The sequence below is a fragment of the Chelon labrosus genome (assembly GCF_963514085.1).
Source record: "Chelon labrosus genome assembly, chromosome: 21".
Lineage (NCBI taxonomy): Eukaryota > Metazoa > Chordata > Actinopteri > Mugiliformes > Mugilidae > Chelon > Chelon labrosus.
Window position 1 is genome coordinate 20715523 of NC_140354.1, and position 23498 is coordinate 20739020.

The following is a 23498-nucleotide window of genomic DNA, read 5'->3' on the forward strand; positions in this document are numbered from 1 at the left end:
CAGGAACTAAAATGTTCCTTCGGACTATTGGTTGTCTAAAGATTATGGAAATGAGTCCAACGAAAGAGCAATGCCTGCTTTTCTTTCTGGTGATTTTTGTACACAACTATAAAACTACCAACTATGCAAGACAATGCAACTGTGATCCATATGGGGTCATTGGGTCAACGCTGGAATAGAAACGAGCAGTGGCAACAAATCAGATTCAAAACGCCTGAATGCCGGACACACATAGTCAAACCCCAGTCTCCGTTAGTCAGACTTTTCCACAGAGCATATTACAGAATACATTAGTATCTTCAGATCCTGTCTGATCTATTTCTCACTCTAGCTTTGAGTATAAACACACCATGGACGACTATAAAAAGTTTACAAAACAAAGAACTCTATTGCCACGCCTCCAGCCATTGAACAAGGAATTTTTATTCCCAGGAACTTGTCTCAAGGAACTACAACATAAATATGCAATAGTAAGAAAACTGAAACTCAGAACTTTCAGTCCCAAGAACCCAACATTACTACAGCCATATGCCCGCATAGAGCATCTAGAACTTTTGATCCCAGGAACTTCTTTCAAGGAACCAAGAGGTTCTTTAAAATGCTGTCCATGGCGGTTTAAAAACCCATGAAGATTAGACAAATCAGTCCATTTGACAAATGCACCTTCTTCAATACTATTTTTGCGTGCAACTACACAACAACCTGCTCCAGTCCAGTCTAATATGGAGTGAAGAAGATCAGAACACCGTATAAGGCATCAGAACAACACTGCAACAACCATAAGCATCGAGGAGGCAATTTGCTGCAGCCCCGAAAGTTCCTGTATTTTTGAAATATACTAACCCCCTGAGTGGGAACTTTTTGGGGGTAAAATGACGATAATGATTTCCCCGGAACTTAATTTAGACCCCACTCCTGACACTGCAGTGGAAACACACAGAGTACCTCCTACTCAGTAGTTCCCGTTGAAAGTTCCTGGTAATACTTCATTTCTAAATATAGCGTAGCAAGGACAATTATTTTTATTTATTGGCAAAGCTCATACAGTTATAAAAATGTGCGTTGTCACAGTGTTCGGGACAACATATTCCTCCACAACTGGCACACGCTCAAACCCAGGAACTGGACAAATCTCGCCGGGCCTGCCACATCGCTCGCTGCGTCACTTGTAAGACAGAGAACCAGAGAGAGAGAGAGAGAGAGAGAGTGAAAGAAAGAAAGAGGGGGAGGATGCTGCCAATGTTTTCTCCCTGGTCCGCATTAACTTCCCTCGTCAGCCAACACTGAACTAAAAATGGCTCCGCGTTGCCAAGTTTAGCTCCACAAAGGTGAAACTCTTCACAGGAGCCGGTGAGTCATCTTCATCTGTGTTTCAGTTCGGATCGCTCAGACTATCATTAGAGATTTCATAATGTGTGTCCCCGCTGAGCACAAACGAGAGAGGAGGAGGGAGGGAGGGAGAGAGAGAGAGAGAGAGAGGGAGGTGTAGGCAGAAAAACTATGATCTCAAACATGTAAGCTGTGCACTTAAGTCTGCAGACGCACGCATGTCTCGCGTGACCGTTGAAAGGTTAATAAAGCTTAAATGAAAAAGCTTAACAGTTTAAAATGTCTCACCCCTCCTTGCCCGACAAAACCGGTCGCTATGACAACAGGGAAGAAAAACCACACGACCTAGCTTTTCATCTGCACAATATCGCTTTATGTTTGCGGTTCAATTTTGGGCGACTCCTGTTTGCAGCTGTGCAACATTTCTCACAGCCTCTTCATCCATCTCTTTACTTTACGTACGTGTTTAACCTTCCTGCCCTCCGTTCCTTCACACGAAAAGGGAAAAAGAAAGACAAAAAGGAAAAAACGCTCCAACAAACCGAATATTTAGTCAATGCATCCGTCAGTAAACGCCCCAGAGAAGAAATAAAGACGCGATTCTTCTACTCTCTCCGAGCATCAGCGCCAATTCGGATAGACACTGTACAGAAATTACTGACATATTGTTTACCCCTTTTGTATTCTCTTCCAGCTCGTGCATCAAATATGTAATTTTCTCCGCGTGAACTGGTGCACTGATACTGTGTAAAGAGACGCAAACTGACAGGCAGAGAAGACGTACAAGTAGGGATGTCTCATTTACGGTTTCTGACCCAAAAACCTTCTCTCTCTAGTATCTGCTCATGTTATGTCCGGTCCATGTACACCTGCTTATATATTGCTCTACATACTCAGCACAAAGTGTGCCTGTATTACAGTTACTAAAGTATGGGTTTTAAGTATCTAAAGGATTCGTTTCCATCATTTCCTACTACATGCAGTCTTATAGTAGGACACAGTGAGCTGCAGAAAGGTGTCACTACTAATGCAACTTCTCTTTATCTCCACAACTACAGATTGCAACCAACAGCGACACTTCAGAAGTATCATACAGCTTGAGTTTTATGCAGGGGTACCAGACATAAGCCCCGCCAGAGGGTCCAATCTGTCCCACGGGAAGAATTTGCAAGGAGCGGAAATTACATAGAAGACTTTTAAGTGCAAAATCTTTAAATAAAAATAACTGCTATTCCTAATGTGTCCACTAGGGGGTCAAACTCTTTTAGTAAGAGTTACGGACATAATGCGACACTGAGACCCAGAACTAAACAGTAGATGGCAGCAATGTGTCGAAATTGCACGTTTATCGTTAAAATTGAAAAGTTATTTCTGCAACTGGAATTACATTTTTGTTAATATAGAGAGTAAAGTAACAAAAAAGTAAAGTTTATATGGAGTCTCTCCATTGGGAACGGATTCTGCTCCTGCAAAGGTCTACTGAAGGGCGCTGAAATACGCCTCCTAATAAAATCCAGCCGTCGCGTCACTAGACTCATATTCTGATAATTGTGATACCCGACCGAGCCAGCAACATTGTCGGCGAGGCGGCTTCGGAGCATCACTTAAGCGCTCGGTTACGATCGGGGGTTCTGCAACGAGCATCGAGTGTTTATATAACATGGCAACCTGTGAAGCAATTGGTTGACATGTCACTGCATCAGACGATCGACAAAAAAGTTGAAGCCAGCTCAACTTTTACGTCTCGCCCCGACAGTTTGTCGCGCTCTCACTTCTGGAGTGAACGTAGCATGAGGCTAAAATAGACGCGACGGACCTTTACATTTTGGGATTTTTTTTGCCCAAAAGCATCTCGAGCTGATTTTTTAACAGGGACATCATTTTTTTCAGGCATCTTTCTCTTCAAAAGCCTTGATTTTGGTGATCCCGTGCATTGTCTTGAGACATCCCTACTTGCAGACACAAACTCACCCTCACACTCAAACGCCAAACATACAAAATAGGTCTTTCACACCATCCCCAAACAACCACACTCAGACAAACTCACTTGTGCTGGCGAGTACAGGCTCCGGTTGGAGTCGTGGATGTTGTACGTCCGCTGTGCCTCGTGCTGCATCCTCCTCCCTCCTTCGCCCCTCTCTCCCCGGACACCTCCTCCCTCCTTAACCCCCGCTGTGCCTCCGAGTCCTGATCCGGGGCCGGCGGCGGCCAGTCCTTTGTCTGGCACCCCACTTCCAAAACTGGGGGCGCCCATGCAACAGAGGGTGCCCTGGGCCATCTCCAGCTCAATTTCTGCATCCATCTCCGCCTCCTCTTGGGCCTCCTTGTTGGAGTCGTCCAGGTGCTTCATCAGCACGGCCACCACCACGTTGATGAGCACAAACTGGGCGGTGAGCACAAAGGAGACAAAGTACATGGGCGAGATAAACTGAAGGCTCGGATTGCAGGCATAGTCCACGTCGGTGCCGTGGTCTGGCGGGCACTCCCGCAATGTGTCCTGGTGGGGCAGAAGAAAGAGGGGGAGGTCAGGAGCAAGTCCAAGTGACAGGGAACAATCAAGACAACACATTTTATCTTTTAGATGAAGTTACAAAGGTGAAAAAGAAGATCAGGTTTATTCCTGAGGCCTTATCCCAGATGTCATTGGGCATGAGGGACCTGTCCAGTGGTACGCCCTGGGGTACACCCTGGGGTACACCCTGGACAGGGCTCCAGTCTATCACAGGACAACCATTCACAGTCACACCTATAGAGAATTTAGAATCACCAATGAACCTAACCAGCATGTCTTTGGACGTTGGGAGGAAGCTGGAGTACCTGGAGAGAACCCACGCAGACACAGGGAGAACATGCAAACAGAAAGGCCACAGTGGGTCGATGGATTCGAACCCAGAACCTTCTTGCTGTGAGGCATCAGTGCTAACCACCACCTCTCCACTGCGCTGCCCCATTTACTTCCATGCAAAACATTTTTCAGCAGAGTTCAGTCAGACCAGAACCAAAGTGTTTTCTGGAGGAAGTGCACATATCTCACCCGGGCTGTGACCGCACGTAACCGCCCTAGCCCTCTGTGCTGAAGCTGGTCTTTTCTGCCTAATTCAGATTGATGTTTACACACCCTTCACTCCCGCCTCCGTCCCGAGCCTCCATTTTCTAAAACCCGCACATGCCGCTCGCCCTTCCCTTGCTGCTTTTTCATTTTTATTTTCCCTTCTGGAGCGGGGAAAGAGAATAGTAAGTGGTCAGGTCCTTTTAACCCCTCTCCCCTTCCTCTCATCTTCACTCTTATTAGAATTTGCCGGGGCCTCCTTTTCTCCCGACTGCACTCTCCCTTGTTATTTCCTCTCTCTTCTCCGCCGCCGGTGCATGACTAATTACCTCCCTGCCTCACCTGCCTCTCACCAAACCCAAGACTCCTCTCAGAGCTCGGGCAGTGAGTTATTGGCTAAAACGGCAGAGATTTACTCTGAGGGGGTAGCATCTGTGGCTCGCTACCGACCACGCCGCCTCTATCCAGAGTGTGTTTAATGGTCCACGGCCGACCCGCTCCAGCGCAATCTCCTATTCCCTCCGCAGCCGAGGCTTGAGGAGGAGACGCAGTAGCTGGTGGGGCGGTAGGGAAATGTGTGTGTGGACGCTGTGAGGCAAACTCACACCCCATTACATCTGTTAGAAAATCTGTGATCCCGAAGCTGAGCAAGCACATTTCTTTCTCATTATTAAGTATCGTTGGAGAGGAATGATTGGGAGTCTGCCTGTTAACGCACTGTAATGTAAAGTAGCGTCGAGCTAATGGTGCATTCACATGCTCCTCTGACGGACTCAGCTCCCTAGTTGGGATTTAGTTTTCTTCGACATGGTTGCGTTCGTGTGCTTTTTACAGTTCTTAAAGTGTTTCCCCGACAATGCGGAGTCAAACGGATCAGGGGAGACATGACACATGATTCATCAACCAGGGACTTGTCTCCCACACTGGCATGCAGCTTGCGAGCAACAGAATGAGTTTGGGTTAGGACTAGTTTCTGCGTGCATGCTGTCAACAGCTCGGCAAGTCAAAGTTTTCGCCGACTTCAGTCAGAACCACTTTAGTCTCGGCTGTATCGTTCTGTTCTGACCTTGGTCCTGGTTCCCTCAAACCTGCCAAGTGTTCATATCTTATACTTACCCATTCCCACCTTAGTTACTATCAATCTCTCATGTAACACCAATCAGCCATATCCCGTTGTATCATGTTTAGATGCTGCATGTATGCTTTAATCACATGTATGCATCTTGTTCCTTCTGCTACTCCCTTTCATTTTCGGTCTTTGGGTTTCCACGTACGTTCTTGTTTTACTTTGAAAAGATTCTTGTCCTTGTGTCTTTTTGTTGGTTTTACTTCCTTTCTGTTCACCCAGCTGTAATTGTCTACTCCCCCTTCATTGGTTCCACCTGTTTTTGTTAACCAATCAGCCCTTGAGTGTACATATAGCCCTGCCTTTCCTTTATCAAGTCGTCTGTGGAGTAAAGGCTATATGTTGTTCAATGTTGCGTTTGGGTCCTGCCTTGCTTTCTAACTTTTTGCTTGAACTTGGGGAACTTGGTGATTTCAACGCCACATGAACACGTTAGAAGAACAAAACAACAAAAAAGGCGACATTCAAACTAAATGATTTCGTACCTTCATGATGCCATTCCAGTTGTCGCCCGTGGAGACTTGAAACAAGGTAAGGAAGGCCATGCCAAAGTTCTCAAAGGTAGCGTGACGACTCATACCCTCACATGGGTAGTCTTCATTGCAAACTGAGGGTAAGAGTGAGGTCAGTGGATGGAGCGGGAGGAGGAGGAGGAGGAGGGATGAGGAAAAATTTGAGGAAGTGGTGATGGGAACAAGAGAAAGAGGAGAGGGGACCAAGAAGAGATAGAATTATAACAACCCTTCAAATGACAAAAGCTACAAACAGGCATGCACCGTATCTGGACGACTGTCCTAACCAGCCCTAGCAGACACAATCCGTTATCACATCAATACCAAAGCGTGCTTATATCTCGAGATAATCTAAAGAACGGCCTCAAGCATGGGGAAAAAAAAATCTACATTTGCCACTAATCCTGCCATTCACAAGCAACACTGGCACTCGCTGTAGCTGCGGCACAAAAGGGAAATGTGACAGTTTGGGGAAATATATCATCCAGCCTCCGTGTGGATATTTCAGGGACATTGCTTGTGTATCAGAATACCGGAGTGTGGGCTGATTCCCTAAAGGCTGTCTGACTGCAGGAGACAGAACGCACAAATGGAAAAAAGGAAATACTTGTACGGCAATGCCAGTACAAGTGCTTTTATGCGCACAAGCCGACTTCATCATAATGAGAGCACAGGAATTTGAAATCACATTTTTATTTACCCGCTGGGACAGATGGGGACATATGTTGAATGTCTGCGTTAAATATCCCCCTTTCCAGTAGCAGGAGTAATCCTTTCATTACAAGATGTACACGATCAAGATTAATCGAGCTAGAAGAAAGTCTAATGCTTTTAAATATGTTGCTGTTTTTTATGTCTTTAAAGAGTTTTAGGGTTTGCATAATGGGTAATAAATAATAAAATATATCATTAATATTATTGCGAGGACAGGAGGGTTTTGATGTTGGCATTAAAACCAAAATTCTGTCTCTGTATTTATTAGTATTCCACTAGTAGTCAGAATAAAATGCCTCAATCAGAAGAGACTGATCAGAAGGAATTCTGAATCATAATATTTATATATATTTTTTTGTCTATTTCTTTTGATTTTCTGGACTTATGTGTACGTGTATTGTACAAATTCCTCACATGTGTGAATATGTGGAAATAAAGAGAATTCTGATTCTGTTTTTGATTCTGATTCTGATAAGAGGCGGTGTAAACCTTTGATAACCTGTTTCTCTCTGGTTAGTGGAATAAATCCATTCTCTCTGAGCATGTCTGCTCCACGCAGGGTAAAAAAACATCAGGTGAGGAGTTTCCAGGAGGAACAGAAACATGGAGGTAGAAAAACAACCAGTTGTTGAAACAAGAAGCTGGAATCCATGTGGACAGCAACGTTGGAGACGGTGAGACATCTTGGTTCGTCTTATACTGGATCAGTTTAATGTTCTGAATAAAGCCAGAGGAAAAAACAAACTTCTTCTTATGTTCTATCTCCAGCAGATTCGATGCTCCACAGCAGCAGAACCACTTTGATCACAATGATTTGAATTGGGTTGAGAAACAAAAGAATTTCTGCAATTTTCTTTTTTTTTGAAAGTGGGTCAAACGTCAAAACGTGGAGGAGGAGGAGGAGCCTCAGAGAGCTGTTGAATGAAGAGCTGCACACCTCCAACTCATCAACCAGGTCACAACACCTGTTAACAGACTCAAATCTGATCACGTTGCTCCCAGAATGATGGAAAAAGCCCATTTAACTCCCGACTTCTTTATCAAAAACTACAATAAATTGCTGTGCTGCCTCCAGAAATCAGTCACCACCAGTAACTTCAAGTATCGCCAATGCAGCCGGTGCTGTAATCTTTGAGGTTGCCAGAAGCTTTGCGAACGTGTCGCAACTATTTCATAGCAGTGCAACTGGGTGTCGTGTGAACTCACCAAGTTCTCCAAACAGCTCTACTCCTAAGGCGGCGTAGATGAAAAACAGTAGCATGAAGAGCAGGCCCAGGTTACCCACCTGAAACACAGATAGGAAACGTCTTAACGTGCAGCAGCATCTGCAGCAACAGCATGCTCCATAAACAGCATTAGAGTTTTTCTTTTGCTCTGGTTATGTCATCGTCTAATGCACACGGTGACAAACATTAAACCTTAAACTGGAACATTATCAAAAGTCTTTAAGCGACAACAACAAAACGTTTGCAATGAGAGTTTGTTCCGGTACGTATGGAGCTTTGTTTAAAAGCTGCAGCACAACTTCCCCCTGACACTTCGATTCAGCCGAACCTCTAATGCTTTTCTAAACTCATTCCCGGAGCTTTGGAACTTGGCTCGGTTCCACCGCAGAACAACCTTCTGTTGCCACAGCTTTAATGGGGATGATGCTCGACGGTAAACACAAAATCTAATCCTATTACGGTGATACAAAAGCCAGCCGGATGTTAATTGTCTTTCAAATGGAGATCAAATCAGCTTTATTGACCGTGGATATATGTACGCATGTGTAAGGGACTTTATTTCTTTGCATTTAACACATCCAAGTGAGCACCGTGCAAGGAGCAGTTTAGGGGGGTTTTGGGTGCTGATGCTCATGGCCCCAGGAAGCCAGACCAACTTCTTCACCCAATAAATTACTTGTGGCAGAAAGTTGGACTGGGTACCGCTCAGTTTGGAGCTGATCTTGCTCTTGCTAAGATCTACCAGGCCACGCAGTGATAGAGAGAAAAATAACAGCAACATAGTCATGCATCATCATCTGAGCACCTTGGAGTTGAATTTGTTAACAGCAACATTGGTGTAATTGGTTGTAGGATGAACCAGTTGCGTGCAGAGGTATTTTTTCTCTATATATCAGTTGAAACATGCCTCATAATGAAATCTAAATGGCTACACCAAGCTACCTTGTCCATAGACATGGTCTCATAAATGCTCTGTTAACAAATGCTTGTTGATGTAGCTGCACTCAAGATGCGCCGCAAACGTGCATCAACACTTATGAAAATTAAATTAAACTGCATCAAGATGCTTGAGGCAGGTTTCTGAGCAGGATTGCTGCAGTTGAAAGATGAGGACTTTGACAATTATGCCAGGTTTGGAGAGAGAGAGCTCTCAGTTAATTAGACCCGAGTCAAACAATTAAGCCTGTGAGATTCAATTTAGGCGACATGAAATAGAATCGCAATGGAATTTCAGACAAGGACATTTCAAGCAAAAGAACAGAATTGATTAAAAAAAAAAAAAGCACCTCTCTCATGCTTGGTGGAAAAATCTTTGTGCCTTTCTCCTGAATCAAAATTTGTTGCAGTGTTTATTGACTGTTTGTGTTTCAATGATTTATTAAGGCAGCCAGTTGAATAATAAAGAGCTGTAAGATGTAGTGAAAACTTATTTGAGGACAACTGAGGTATTTAGCAGAATATACACTGTAAAACAATATTAAAATCTACTTTTTAGAGGCTGCACAGTCTAATGAGTCCCCTTGGCCTGAGCATAGTGGAGGTTAATTTGTCATAATCATTCCACGTGTGCCTGTTTAGAGGTTTGCATCAAGTAGATCTCTGCAACGTTAGCTCTGCTTCAAGTGAACCTGAATCTATAGGAGTCCCAGGATAAGTCAAAATTTAACAGTGCATTCTGACCCGATGATCAACTTGAGAAAAACTCTACTCTCTTCGACCTAGATTTTGCAAAGAGGAGCACGTATTCAGTTTTTACTTCAGGATTTACCTCAAAAACGAGAACAGATGCTAACATCGTATCAAATGATAAAGGTAGCCACGCACAGACAGGATAAAACCAATGTCCTGAGTGTTCTGCTAACACGATGGAGGCGATTAGCGTTGGTGAACAGAATGTTGCAGCCAATTTGCATCATCGCCGAGAACGCTTGTGGGTAAACTGTGTTTTCTTACTCTGTAAAAAAACAAACCACAACTCGTCAACGAACTATTGCGCTTAATCCCCCATCCCGATCACATCTCCATGTCCTGTCATGACCTATTAATTCAGATTACGTTTCATCCCGGTTATTCTCCTGGCAGCCTTATTCCCTCTCCTCTTATAAGTATTTGCCTGTTCTTTTGATCAGCTGTGCCCCTGAAGCCTTTGTTGAAACGTCAGTATCATCTTCACTCTCCCTATGTTTTGTCATGAGGTAAATTTGGCCGCTCGCCATTTCATTTCCAACGTGGAACGCGGCTTAATATCACCCGAGGTTAAATCTTTCACCAGGTGCAGGGCTTCCAGTTCCGTTTCTCAGTACCTCGATGCGCACACATGCACCAAGAGGGAGACCTCCTGGAACTGTTTAATTAGCTCGAGTTTTAATTACCTCCCCTGATGCCCTTGGGACGGAGCAAAGGGCTCAGTGTTAATGAGAGGGGGATCAATAGAAAAGAAACAGAAGGAATCTGTTCTCTCTCACCTCTACCTGCCCTCCTTTCGCCGCACCACCTGTTTCTTAGTGTAGATGGACGCCGGTGGATCAGACTGCTGAGTATAGTTACTGATTTTGTGCTTTTCTTTTCGGGAAGATTTTGTCATTTATGCTTATTTGCTTTCTTTGAAATGAGTGTTACCACTCTACACTCATCTCAAAGCTGTGATTTTTCATGAAGGGCTGTCAAAGTAAATAACACGGTAATGCAAATTCCTCTGATGCATTTTTATTTTTAAGTTATTTTATCGTGACTGTAATTTGGGAAATCAGGATGGTATTGAAGCTGCAAAAATGCTGCGGAAAGCAAGCAGAATCTGAAGTGCGGTCGTAGTATTTGTTAATACACAGGATAAGATGTTACAATCCCTTGTGCCAAGATCCCAGGCAACACACATTTAGAGGACCTGTCCTACTGAAAAAAAAAAAAAAAAGACCACTAGCAGGCTAGCAGCCAGCTGGCTAGCTGCCAACCAACAAGAACTTATCAGATACCTGGCCTAGTCAATGGCAGTATGCAGCATGTAATTTCAAACCTACAGTCAATGCGTTATGAAATATGACTTGTTCTCGTGCTCAGCAGCTAAAAAACAAAGAAATATCTAAATATTTCTCAACCCTCAAATAAATTTACGATACGCGAAGCACCCGGTTAGTGGACAATTGAACCTACAGTCTAAATTAACTAAGTAAATGCTGCTGGCTTGTACGGCCCGCTAAATAAACAGCCGAAAGCCACCGAGAATATTTAACTGAATATGGAACACTCAAATAAATTTACGATATGCGGGGTACCCAGACAGTGGACAATTTGAACCTACAGGCGATGTGTACAAAGCCCGGCCAGACGCAAGAGCAAAGTTATTTGCATTCTGTGTCTATATGAACTGAATATGAACGAAGTAGAGAGGTGAGACATTAATAAGAGTAAGCCAACTATATTTATGGGGCTAAGTGGTAAGAGCAGTCCCCCTGAGCTCAGGTAGCTGAACGCATGGCTGCCCACAGCTCTGAGCGAGCTCACTATCCCTTGTCTTTTTGAATGGACGGGTTAAAACCCATTATTGATCCTCACTGTGGCATCAATAAAACATAATTGTTATTTTCTACTCTGCAGACTGGAGAGTAGCTTCTGTCTTTCAAGTTAAGGGTAGCTGGCTGCAGCATAGGTCATAAGCCCCGCCCCCTCCATGTTAGTGGATGGGACTTTGGCAAAACTAGGATGGTTTCTGTCATTTAAGGTACTTAATATAATGCTGATATAAGAGTCAATTTTTCTGAGAAGTTTCTTTTAAGTTATTTGATGCTTTAATAATGAGTGTAGTGTATAATCCAACATATTAACCAAATGCTAATGCGGGCAAGTCTTGGGGGCGAATGATGATGGGCGAATCATCGATAATGTGGCTCCACCCTTGGACGGTACTGCTCAGACTGGGGCACTAGCATCAGTTCGACCAATAGGAGAAGGTTGAGTCCATGGTTGCAGGTTATCGGGGTTGGATTGGAACGCTGACTAGCTTCACACGGGCTGGCGGTCACTTTTGCCGCTCTTTATTATACCTCACCTGACTTCCTGAAGAGTTTCCGATAGACCCGGCTGCTTGTGACGGGGCCGCTCCCAGCCTCCGGGTGTAAATAACTCAAGAGCTGCCATGTTACTAATTTTATCAAGTCGCAAATTGACACTCAGTATAAACTAATGGCCCAAGAAAGACATCAGCGTACAGTGAACACAGCCCTAGGGAAACGTTATTAATGACATGGGAACACTGATGAAGTTTCTGAGGCATGAAATTGACATAATGACATTCAACTATAGAAGTATATGCACTGTATACAGTGGGAAATTAGTTGTTTCCCATTTTATGTCTAATTCATTAGACCATGCCACAAAGCAACCAGACACTCCTTGCAGTTAGTAAGGCAGTGGAACGATGGTGGATGGCCTAGAAAGTGTCTCACTCTGCTAAATGAACCACGGACTGGTTTTAGGAACCATTTCTAGCACACCGAGGTCTCAGTGGGAGTCTGGGAACCCTCCACGGTGCTGACGGTGAAAGCCAGACGAAGCCTGTGTGTACGTACGTACGCGCATATGTGCTCCCAGTCTGCGGCGCGACTGAGTCATCTATTAGAGTTGTCTACAGGGCAGCAGAGAAAGAGGAGAGGGGCTCGTAAGCCCCCCCCTCCCCCGGCTGTTGACTGAGACTGGCCAACTTTGTCTCCGTGAGTCTCTCTGTGAATAAGAAAAGAGGAAGAGACGGCGTCGGAGTCGTACCTGAGGCAGGGCTTGGACCACTGTATCCAACAGGGCTCTCATTCCCGTAGCCATCTTCAGCAGCTTCAGGACTGTCAGTGTGAAAGAGAGAGATTTTTAAGAATGTTAATTTAGGGGGAAATCCCTCAGGTTCAAACCGTGACAAGGTCAGTGTGACACAAACACACATGCATGTACGCACATGACACTTCACTGTAGTGGCACATTATATACTATATAATTGAAATCCTTTTTGCACTCATCTGTTCTCTCTCTAGCTAGAAACCTTTTAAGTGGACATTTTCACGAGTTGTTGATTTTTTTTAAATTCCCGATTGACTCATCCTTTCATTATGAATTTGGATTTCCTTCATTATGTTAGCCGTTAGCCTAGGTGGCCTCTAGATACCACCTCTAGCTTACACCAAGCATTTCATCAACACAACTAGTACGTACAAGTATATGAACATCAACCTAGTAATTAGAAATTAACAGAGAGGTCAGATTTCAGGACTGGACTCAGGACTATGCCTTTTCATTTCCTACATTAAGTTACCTGTCTGTTTACTTGTTAAACTGTCAGATCTTGGTGGCCTCTAGATGCCAACTTGCGTCACACGACTGGACACCAAGCACTTTGTCTTCACAACTTCCCATGTCACAATCATAGGCGTCTAATTGTTAGCTCTTAGACGTCAGCAGTTGCCTTGCAAGGGTGTTCTCACCTCCTACAGGTGATGTTCCCACTTGAACACCAAACATCTTGTGTACATGACTTCCCATTTCTTTACCACAATCTCATGAGCTTCACTCAAAGGCGGCGACATTTCAACACACCAATAAGATCAATACTGTGCTTTGCTGAAAGAATTTACAGGAAGCTATCTGGTCCTTATCTTGCTAAACTCTTAGCATGGATAGCTTCCAGACATCGGTGCGATTTGAAGGCAGCCACATTTTAACACACCTCTAAGAATAAATAGATATTATCTATCAGTGGAAGTCTTCATAGGAAGCGTCGGCGGGGAAAGGACATATGCATGCGTACCTCGTGCTATCCTCAGCACTCTCATGATCCGGATGATGGTGGGGTTGATGGGCAGGGCGGCGCTGATCTCGATCTCTTCCAGGATGATGCCCATCACCGACAGGAGCACAATGGCCAGGTCCAACTGGTTCCATCTAGAGCAAAACCCACATGTGCACACTCATGTGATCATGTGATGGAGGAAAGTGAGCAACAGTCTGTTTTAAAAACACACGGTATCATGCTAAAAATCACCTGCTCTCTTCCTCATTCACTAAAAGCCGTGTGCGCAATGTCTTTAATAAAGCCGCCGTGTGCAGCAAAATGCTTGTCAGATAATTTAATTTTAAGGCTAGAGGACAGATGGGAAACAGATGGTGCCAAGAATATGAAGAAGCCATTGCCATCGCGACGTCTGTCTTGAGGGCATGTTTTTGTTTCAGTCGCTTGTCCTGATGAAGCTCTCTAGGAACTTTCCGAAACCAAGGAACGTATGAGGCATAAACAAAGCGAGCCCTTGACCGACCCGCATCCATATTGTTAAGTGATTAAAGTGTCAGACTGGACTGATTTGAGATCACGCGGCGAGGCAGCCAGCGCGCTAAAACATTTGGCACCGCCGGCTCATTTGTCTGAGCGATCACGAAGCTCGTTTAAAATGCCAGTGACGGCAGCGTATCAGCCGCCACCTGTGACTCATTATCATCACGCACATCATTTCACGTTTCCCTCTGCTGCGTGACTCCCCTGACCGCGGGTCTGCTTCTCATCTGCCTCTCCTAGCGCCCGCCTGCTCACAAGGGCGAAAGAAGGTCGGGGCCGCGTTAGTTTAATCACTTTAACACATTAAGAACACAGAAGCTGTCTGGCAGGTTTGGATTAAATGCTTTTGACTTTCATATTCCCTTCGCTCTTAGTCTTGGAACACTGGAAATGTTGTGTGATTGTTACCTGATCTACTCCAATGACCCATTTCTAAAGCTGGCCCTTGAGTCACCTCGACCTATAAACCACCCTACGCACAATGGTGTTGCTGAGACAACATAAAAAGTGGCAGCTGATAACCGTGTGATTAATTCTCTCCATATCCGCCCATCTCTTTCTAATCTCATCACTCATTCGTCCTTTTATTATTTTTTTGATCAGTCCAGCCTCCCCCTCCTCCATTTCCCCTCTACCTCATCTTTCCCTTCAGTGACTAAAATAGGACGACGACATTTAACCAATCACAGATGAAAATATGACTTCCCAAATCTTCTTGTCACATATCCCTCAAAAGACATCCGTCTTGTCACCGCTCCACGAAAGTGACAAATCAATTAGTCTGAGCTCGGAGGAAATGAACGTGGGAGTGAGCAGACAAGTGCTGAGGTGTTTTTTTTTTTTTTTTCAAACAGAGGTGAGTACAGCAAGACGGAGAAATTGAAAAGTGCAGCGGTATCACATGCAGACAATTAACAGACAATCTGATTTTGTTGAGCAATTACACGTCCAATGTTTCCATGAATAAATTAAAGCAGGAGTAAGTGGGATCTATGAGCAGAAATGAAATATAGTTTTCATAATTGTGTTATCATTAGCTGATAATAATACTTTAAACTGACGGTTTGGTTGGTTTAGAATGAGGCCTTCATGTCTACAGGGACCAGGTCCTGGTCCACAGAGCATCTTTCTGTACAGTAGCTTAAAACGGACAAAACCAAACACCTCCCTTTCCAAGTAGTTAATCTACAGCTGCCACCTCTTCAGAAATGTCCTCATATCTTCATCCCTAGGGTGTCAAATACTGCGGTTTCTCAAATTTGCCAGCGTTCCACAGATGCAAATAAAGTTACCAAGTGCCACAATGGGGTTTGCAACTGATTCCAATGCTGATCATTGGGTTTTAGTTGCTTTAGAATGAGGCTTTAGTGGAAGAGGACCCTGTGTAGAAACAAAGCATGCCATCTTTCTACAGTAGTCTAAAATGGACAAATCGAACCCCTCCCTTACTAAATCTATAGCTGCCGCCACTTCAATGTAAAAATAAGAAATGTCCTCCTATTCTGTTGCCGTATGTTTCGTCAGAGTTGCTGCCATTGCACAGATGCACAAGGGTTGCCCAATGTTGACCCATCCTCTTTAATTTCAGATGCAATGAGACTTTAGGTAAATGTCACTCATTTTCAGGCAACATGTTGTCTATTTTAACCTAAACTCTAAATCTTTTCCTAAACCTGAGCAGTTTTGGCCCCTACACCAAACCTCCCAAACATCCGTGGTGAATGTCCTGCGACTTATGACTACTGACTTTGGGCCACACTGTTTATAAATCTAAGCATTGATGTAATTAGAACAGATGAGTTCTATAAAAATTCTCCCATGGACAGTTGTTGTGAATAGAGAAATGAGCTTTTTCTCCAGCCTAGTTTTTGTACTAGGCCGTAAACACATTTATTTCTGCTGTAAAGTTGGACTTTTTGACATGGAGGTCAACGGGCATTGACTCACGTTTTGGAGCCAGTCTCAAGTGGTCATTTGAGGAACTGTATGTCCACGTTGGCTTCATTTTTCAGCCTCAGATTTTGCGTTGGGCTTGTGATAGTCCAAAGGATGCAATGAGAAAAAGTGATGGTACTTCCCTTCTCCAAACAGAAGTAACACTCAAAATGACAAATTTTCAGATGGTTCGGTGTAACAGACAATGCGGGGTGCTATGGTTTAAGCCAAGCTAGCTGTTTCTAGTCTTGGGTTAAACTAAACATGCTTATATCGGTTGTAAAGTTGAACATTTTAATCATCTAACCAGCTTTCGGAACCAGCCTCGAGTGGCTGTTTGTGGAGATGTAGATTTTGGCACTAAGCTTAACTTTTTAAGACCTGCAGGCTTGTCCTCAGTATCTAAAAATCTACACTGGGTGACCAGTGGCACCAACTGCACCTTTCTCTTTGATAAAATGGCAGTATTTGACACCCTGGGAATGAGAAAGTGTTAGGAAGGTTGAGGTAGTGGTATTCAGTTGGTTGTAATCTGCAACCTCGCCACTAGATGTCACTACTCCGACACTGTGGTCCTTTAATGTATTGAAAATCACCTGAATATCCTCAAATGAAAGCATCTTTAATTATGAATTAATTAAACTTTCTATTTGCATGGGATAACTTAGTGGGATAGGGGAATGGTACACTGACTTGGAAGTAAAAAAATTAATTGTTCTTCTTACCGCAAGAAAAAGACATTTCTGTTTCTTTGACAGAACTGCTGATGTGTGCCGAGTGTCATGAAATCCATATTTGCAGTACAGTATGCTTCAGTTAACTTAACAACAGAACGCCTGAGAGCCAACATGTTTTATAATCCTCGATGCCGTCAAAGCTGTTATTCCATATTCCATTTATAGTGATCAAAGCAAAAAGGCGGATTTATTCAGCCTCTCCACTTTGATCCAAATATTTGATCCTGTTTATTATGGCGCTATTTATATTATATGTTAACTCGAGAGATTATAGCATGTGCCTGGAGCTCCGATTTAACGTTTAATACATTTTTAATCACTCATTTTATAAGTGACTTAGTGGAACAGACAAAAACCGAATGACATTGTAATTTTTAAAAGCTAATTTTTCAGGCCTTAATCCAAGTGGTGCTTCAGGTTAGACACTGAAAAGGCCTTTTTGAAAGGCTGAGTGACAATAATTCACATGCAGTTGGGACAGCGGATTAACAAATGAGTTTTGCAGTGTTAGCAGGCTCAGTCTGAAATGTGCACGTGTGCACGGAGAGAAAGACTCACAAAACACCAGCATCACAAAAGGCATGCAACACACACTCTGTACCTGTCTTTGAAGAAGCGGCGGACGCCGAAGGCGATGAGTTTGAGCACCGATTCCAGCACAAAAGTGGAGGTGAAGAAATAGTTGCAGTACTTCAGGGCAAGATCCAGGGACTGGAAAGAGAGAGTAAACATGGGGCATGTGTGTGTGTGTGTTGGTGTGTTTGTGTGCAAGCGGCTGGGTAGAGTGAGTTATCGGCAGCATCAGCGGGGAGAAACTGTAAACTGAAATGGTTCAGACTGTTTGCAGAGGAAAAATCCAACGAGCCAGAGGCCACAACCACGGATACATTCTGTCCCCGAACAAACACTTTTAAGCAGCATTTGCTGAGTATTCAAATAATCCTGAGACACGTTCATACTTTAAAACCCATTCCAGGCTTCCTGTTACTGCACAGGCTAGATTAGTTTTTTATAAATAGCCCTGTGTCTTTCTAACAAGTGGGAGGCTGCCAAATGTCAGGACCAACAGCTGACAAATACAGCCGAGACCTGTGATATTTATCTGATGCTCGGTCAGTTTGAGAACGCTCCCTCCATTTTAAAGGTCAACCGGGCGTCTTATCTCCACGATAATCACTTTTCTCTCTTGCAGAGGTGCTATCGGGCTTTTGAACCGCCATTCGTCACACATGAACGGACAGAAACATGGACTGTAAGGAACACCGCTCTGACGGCATCGAATCAGCGGCGCAATCACGGCTCCTTTGTGCTTTTGCAGCAACAGAGCCTGGACACAGTCTCATGGTGGTTGGCCGGTCGGTGGTGCCTTTGTTTTTATGTTTTTTTGTTAAGATGCTGCTGTTTGGAGACAGGGAGAAGAAGACTGAAAGCTGTGGCGTGACTCAGAAAGAGATTTAACATTAAAACTCAGTGTTGAAAAAAATAAATAAAACCCTGCATTAGTTGTTCCTACTGAGAGGACGCCAATCACACATCTTCACACACACACACAGGCAGACATTTCTTCTTACGCGAGGTTGATTGTAGTGCTCTAAGGACATGGTGATGACGTTGATGCAGATGATGAAGGTGATGATGAGGTCCAGGTAGTGGTTTGTGCACAGTGTGTGGATCATCAGGCGGACGTGGCCGTAGCTGGCATAGTAGGGCAGCTTGTGGGCTTCTGTTGGTAGAAATAACATGTGTATTGATAAAGTCAGACCATGTGAGGGGAGATTACCCCATAGTCTCACTTTAGCATGCCTAAAAAAAAACATAAGAGCAACAACTTGTCTACTAGAGGCCATAGAGGTTCAACCTATAGACTGTATATAAATATGGACAATGTGTCTCCACTTCCTCTCATTGGCCAAACTGACGCTATTTTCCCAGGGATACAGGCGGCACCATCTTGTGGGATTAGAGCCAGAGCCTGATCAGTACGGTCCGAGAGTGGAGCCTCGAGATATCAATGACCCGCCCACAACTGGTAGTTGACATTATGCCAAATCCTGTTTATATAGCGTCAAATAAGTAAAACGAAACTTATCCAAAAAAATTGACACTTGAACATGCATCAACATTATATTAACTACCTAAAATGACTGAAACCATCTTTTAATAAATTATTTTACATATATTTTAGTGTTTTAGCTTGGCCCAAGACTCATTCACTAACATGGAGGGGGTGGAGCTTATGACCTATACTGCAGCCAGACACCAGGGGGAGCTCCACTTGCTTTAGCTTCACTTTTGAGGAGCAGTTCAGTTGTCCATCTTTATACTGTCTATGATGTCTATGATTAAACAGGTTTAATTTTGTCTTCTTGATATCATGTGTCTTGCACACAGCAGAAAAAGGCGGAGCAGAGGTAGTTTCATGACAGAAATCATGTTCTTTTACACCAGTGGTAGCCTGGAAGCCAGACCAACTGCCCTGCCCACATATTTATTTATTTATTTTTTTTGTGGTGGACAGTTGGTCTGGAACCCCTATTATGCCTAATCAAATCAGACAGAGTGACAGCAACATGTCACCTGATTCTGACTGGTTGTAGGACGATCCAATTGCACCCATTCATTTGTTGTATTTGTTGTTGTTTTTTTCTCTGTAGCGGTTGAAACAAATGGTTGAAATTGTTTTACCATTGGCTACTCCAGCCTATAAGTTTGGCTCTTTGTAAGTGAAAGCAGTTCTGGGCATTTTGAGCAAAAACAGATTGATTCAGAATCCAGCGAGGACCAGATGGACGTCAGCGTCATGAGTTGACTCATTCCAAACCCATGAAAACGAGCAAGCGAAATGGAGAATAAGAATAAGCGTGTCGTCCGATTGTCTAAAGAGAGTCAAGTGTGTCATTATTAACCATAATGTGTCATTTTCAAGCCCTTTTCTATCTTCCACCCTTCCCATCTCTGTCAGTCTATTCCTGTCTCCTCCTCCAGCTGCTATTTTTTTTTCTTAAAAATCAACCATTTCCATGCTCTGTACCCCCCCTTTCCCTCTCATCGTCCATCACTCTTACTCCTCCTCTTCTTCTCCATGCGCCGCTGACGCTTCTCCTCGCGCCTCTTGGCCTCCTCCACCTCCTGGTGCTGGCGGCACTTGTGGAAGTTCTCCACCACCACGCCGACAAACATGTTGAGGACAAAGAAGCTGACGATGAGGAGGAAGGAGATGAAATACAGCAGCATCCACGGGTTGTTGTTGGTCACCGGCTGAGGTTTGAAACAGAGAGGAGAAAAGACGTCGCTCAGATAAAAGCGTTCCATATGTTCTGGATTGTGAAGAAATGCAACTTCAGTGGGGGTGGAGGAGTACCTGTTGGTCGACACCCACAGCATCCAGGCCGTGGTACATAATGTTAACCCATCCATCCTTGGAGGCGAGTACAAACAGGGACATCAGAGCCTGGGAACAATGAGCGGGTAAGAATAACTGATAGACATCCCTTTTAACCGCAAACCTCGTATGTGCAAAAATGTGACACTCACTTGTCCCAGGTTGTCAAAGTTGTACTTATGGTGGACCCACTTGTAGTTGGCTTGCAGACAGTCGGACTTGTTGGTGATGTTTTTAACATCGGGGCCGAAGCAGTAGAAGAATTTCCCTTTGAACAGCTGTCAGCGGAAGAACAATGAGACGAAGCTGAGACTATTTATATAAAACTAGGGAAACGAGCCTTCGTGATGAGATGAAAGGGTGCGTTTGAGTGAAATAATGAGCCGGTCAAAGATCCCACCAGCTGTGAGCGCTGCACGATGATTAAAATAAGCCGGAAGACAATGAGAGTTTACTTAAGAGGGACTGAGATAGAGGTTTACGTGGGCTTCAAAGCTATTAAAAAGAAAAGGGACAGAGAATGTTCGGAATAATTTCCACGCGTGCAGGATGTACTTGAATAAATGAGACAGCTGTTCCCTACCTGGACCCCGAGGATGCCAAAGATGATGAAGAATGCACAACAGATGAGGACGATGTTGCCGATGGGTTTGAGGGAAGTGATGAGGGTCTCCACCACCAGCTTCAGACCTGGAGCTCTGCTGATGACCCTGAGGATGAGGGAGTGAGTAAAGAGAGTAAAGTAAAACACAAGCTTTCAAGAGTTTCCAAGAACTGAATTCACTGATTAGAGGTGATTGACTGGATATAAATGATGCATGATATCGTTCCATTTTAATGAGGCAGACTGCTAGATGAGGAAAGGCCGACCAGGTGACCCAAGAATCACACGATAATAATCCCGGTGCACACACAAAAATGTCCTCCAGGCCCAGATACGTGGTATTCTTTGTGACGTCCAGCAGAACGTAGCGGTCCAGGGTGCCCCCAGAGAAAGTACGCCAGCAGCCAACCATTGTCACAGATAAACATCTACCTATTGGAGCCAGTCGTCCCTCAAAGTGGACTTACGGTTCCTTTATATCAGGACAACAAAAGACCCACTGAGTCCTCCTCTGAGCACAAGATAGACGGAGACTTTTCAGCTCTGCAGGTCATATTGCCTACTAAAATCTATCTTCGTGCCTTCAGTAGTTTTAATTTTTCAAACTTGTTAACTAAAGCTAAAACACGGCTTGGGAAAAGTACCCCATATGACCCTGCTTCAAAGAAACCAAACTATCCCTTTTTTAAAACTGCACTGATTGCACCATTCATTGGAGAAAACAGATGAGAATATAATTATGTCTACATCTTCTGCTCGCTGTTGTTCTCCTTGCGACTGTTAAATAAGTCTGAAATTGGATTTTTGTTCCGTTTGGGCGCAGAGCACTGATCTTCGGTCATTTTCTTTAAGAACATCATGAACTGAAGCATTAAATGGTACAGAAAGGGCTGCCATTTATAGAGCGGATATTCAGCGGATGCAAATTACCTACCGAACAGTGTAAACACAATAAAAAGAAAAACTAATCGGCGGGGCAGGCTGTATACCTGAGAGGACGCAGTGTTCTCAGCAGCCTGAGTACTCGGAGCACACCCAGGATCTTGGCCCCTCCCGCCATGGACACGACGATGTCAATCAAAGACACGAAAACCAGGAAACCGTCCAGAATGTTCCAGCTGCTCCGCAGATAAGCCTGCTCGCCCACATATAAGCCCATGGAAACCACCTGAGGGCGAGGGTGAGGGGAAGGGGGAGGAGGTGAGGCAGCTTTTTAGAACGCTTACCGTATGGAAACTTAAGCACAAACATAGACTTTAAATGTTGTTTTTATTATTATTAAAGTGTGAAATGTAAAAAATGATAGAGGTGTGGCACAAGAAGCCAAAGGTGATGAAACAAAAGACGCAAACAAATAAAAGTAATCAGAAGCTGTGGGACAAGACATTTACGCACATACATGCTCAAAGAGTAGAAAAATACACCAACCAGGCATAACATTATGACCACCTTCCTAGTATTATGTAAAGAGGGACCCCGTTGCTGCCAAAACAGCCGTGTCTTATTGAGGCATGGACTCTCGTAGACCCCTGAAGGTATGCTGTGGTATCTGGCACTGTTTGGACTCGTTTGTCCAGCTTGTCCCACAGATGCTCAACTTGATTGAGATCTGAGGAATTTGGAGGCCAACTCAACACCTCAATACTTGTTGTTATGTTCCTCAAACTATTCCTGAAGCATTTTTGCTTTGTGACAGGATGCATTGTCCTGCTGAAATAGGCCACAACCATCAGGGAATACAGTTTCTATACATGTTCTGCAGCAATGCTTAGGTAGGTGGTACGTGTCATCCACATGGATGCCAGGACCCAAGGTTTCCCAGCAGAACATTGCCCCAAACATCACACTGCCTCCGCCGGCTTGCCTTCTTCCCATAGTGCCATAGTCTGTTCCCCAGGTAAGCACCTGGCCATCCACATGATGTAAAAGAAAATGTGATACACCAGACCAGGTCACCTTCTTCCCTTGCTCCATGGCCCAGTTCTGATGTGCCCATTGTTGTGGACAGGGGTCAGCATGGGCACCCCGACTGGTCGGTGGTTGTGCAGCAACAACAGCCCAAAGCCAATACTTTTGTCTCAGTTTAGACATGAACGGTGGATGTTGGACTCGCATGCACGCATTGCTAAGCAGCGGTGGGAGCATTAGCGCCGGCCTCTGCCAAAAATCTGCAACTGACATTTGAAGCTGTTTGCCAAGCGTCAGGTGAAGCTTCTGAGGGACCCAAGGTTAGTGTGCAAACATCAAGCTCTAACGGACGTCTGAATGCCAAAATGTTAACTGGCAACTATTGGAGGAAGTTTGTAATTAAATACCTACATCTAAATTGACTAATATAGAGTCTGTGTGTGAGACATATACTTTTGTAACTATGATGAATTTGTGTTTTGAAGATGCCTCATGCTAAAAAGACCAATTCTTCAGCCCTGCTGCGTTGCTCATTTATTTGGCTGCATCTCGTACACGGCACTAGACTAGCTGGTGGAGTCCTGTGGAGAGATTAATGCTACACAAAAACACACACACACACACACACACACACACACACACACACCAGCACACAATATGGAGAGGCTC

At 44.2% G+C, this 23498-nt stretch overlaps 1 protein-coding gene across 1 annotated transcript in view; it reads right to left on the bottom strand.

Moving 5' to 3' along the window:
- Positions 1-23498, bottom strand: part of LOC311506082 (voltage-dependent T-type calcium channel subunit alpha-1I-like) — a 141843-nt gene that overhangs the window by 14413 nt on the left and 103932 nt on the right. Inside the window, exons 20-31 of the mRNA XM_084569962.1 lie at positions 21911-22089; positions 20901-21027; positions 20470-20595; positions 20297-20386; positions 20001-20193; positions 18507-18658; positions 17537-17646; positions 13742-13875; positions 12715-12785; positions 7937-8015; positions 5990-6111; positions 3377-3826 (exon numbers count right to left, since the gene is read on the bottom strand). Coding sequence (XP_084426088.1) covers positions 3377-3826; positions 5990-6111; positions 7937-8015; positions 12715-12785; positions 13742-13875; positions 17537-17646; positions 18507-18658; positions 20001-20193; positions 20297-20386; positions 20470-20595; positions 20901-21027; positions 21911-22089 — 1833 coding nt within the window. The remainder of the gene's footprint in view (positions 1-3376; positions 3827-5989; positions 6112-7936; positions 8016-12714; positions 12786-13741; positions 13876-17536; positions 17647-18506; positions 18659-20000; positions 20194-20296; positions 20387-20469; positions 20596-20900; positions 21028-21910; positions 22090-23498) is intronic.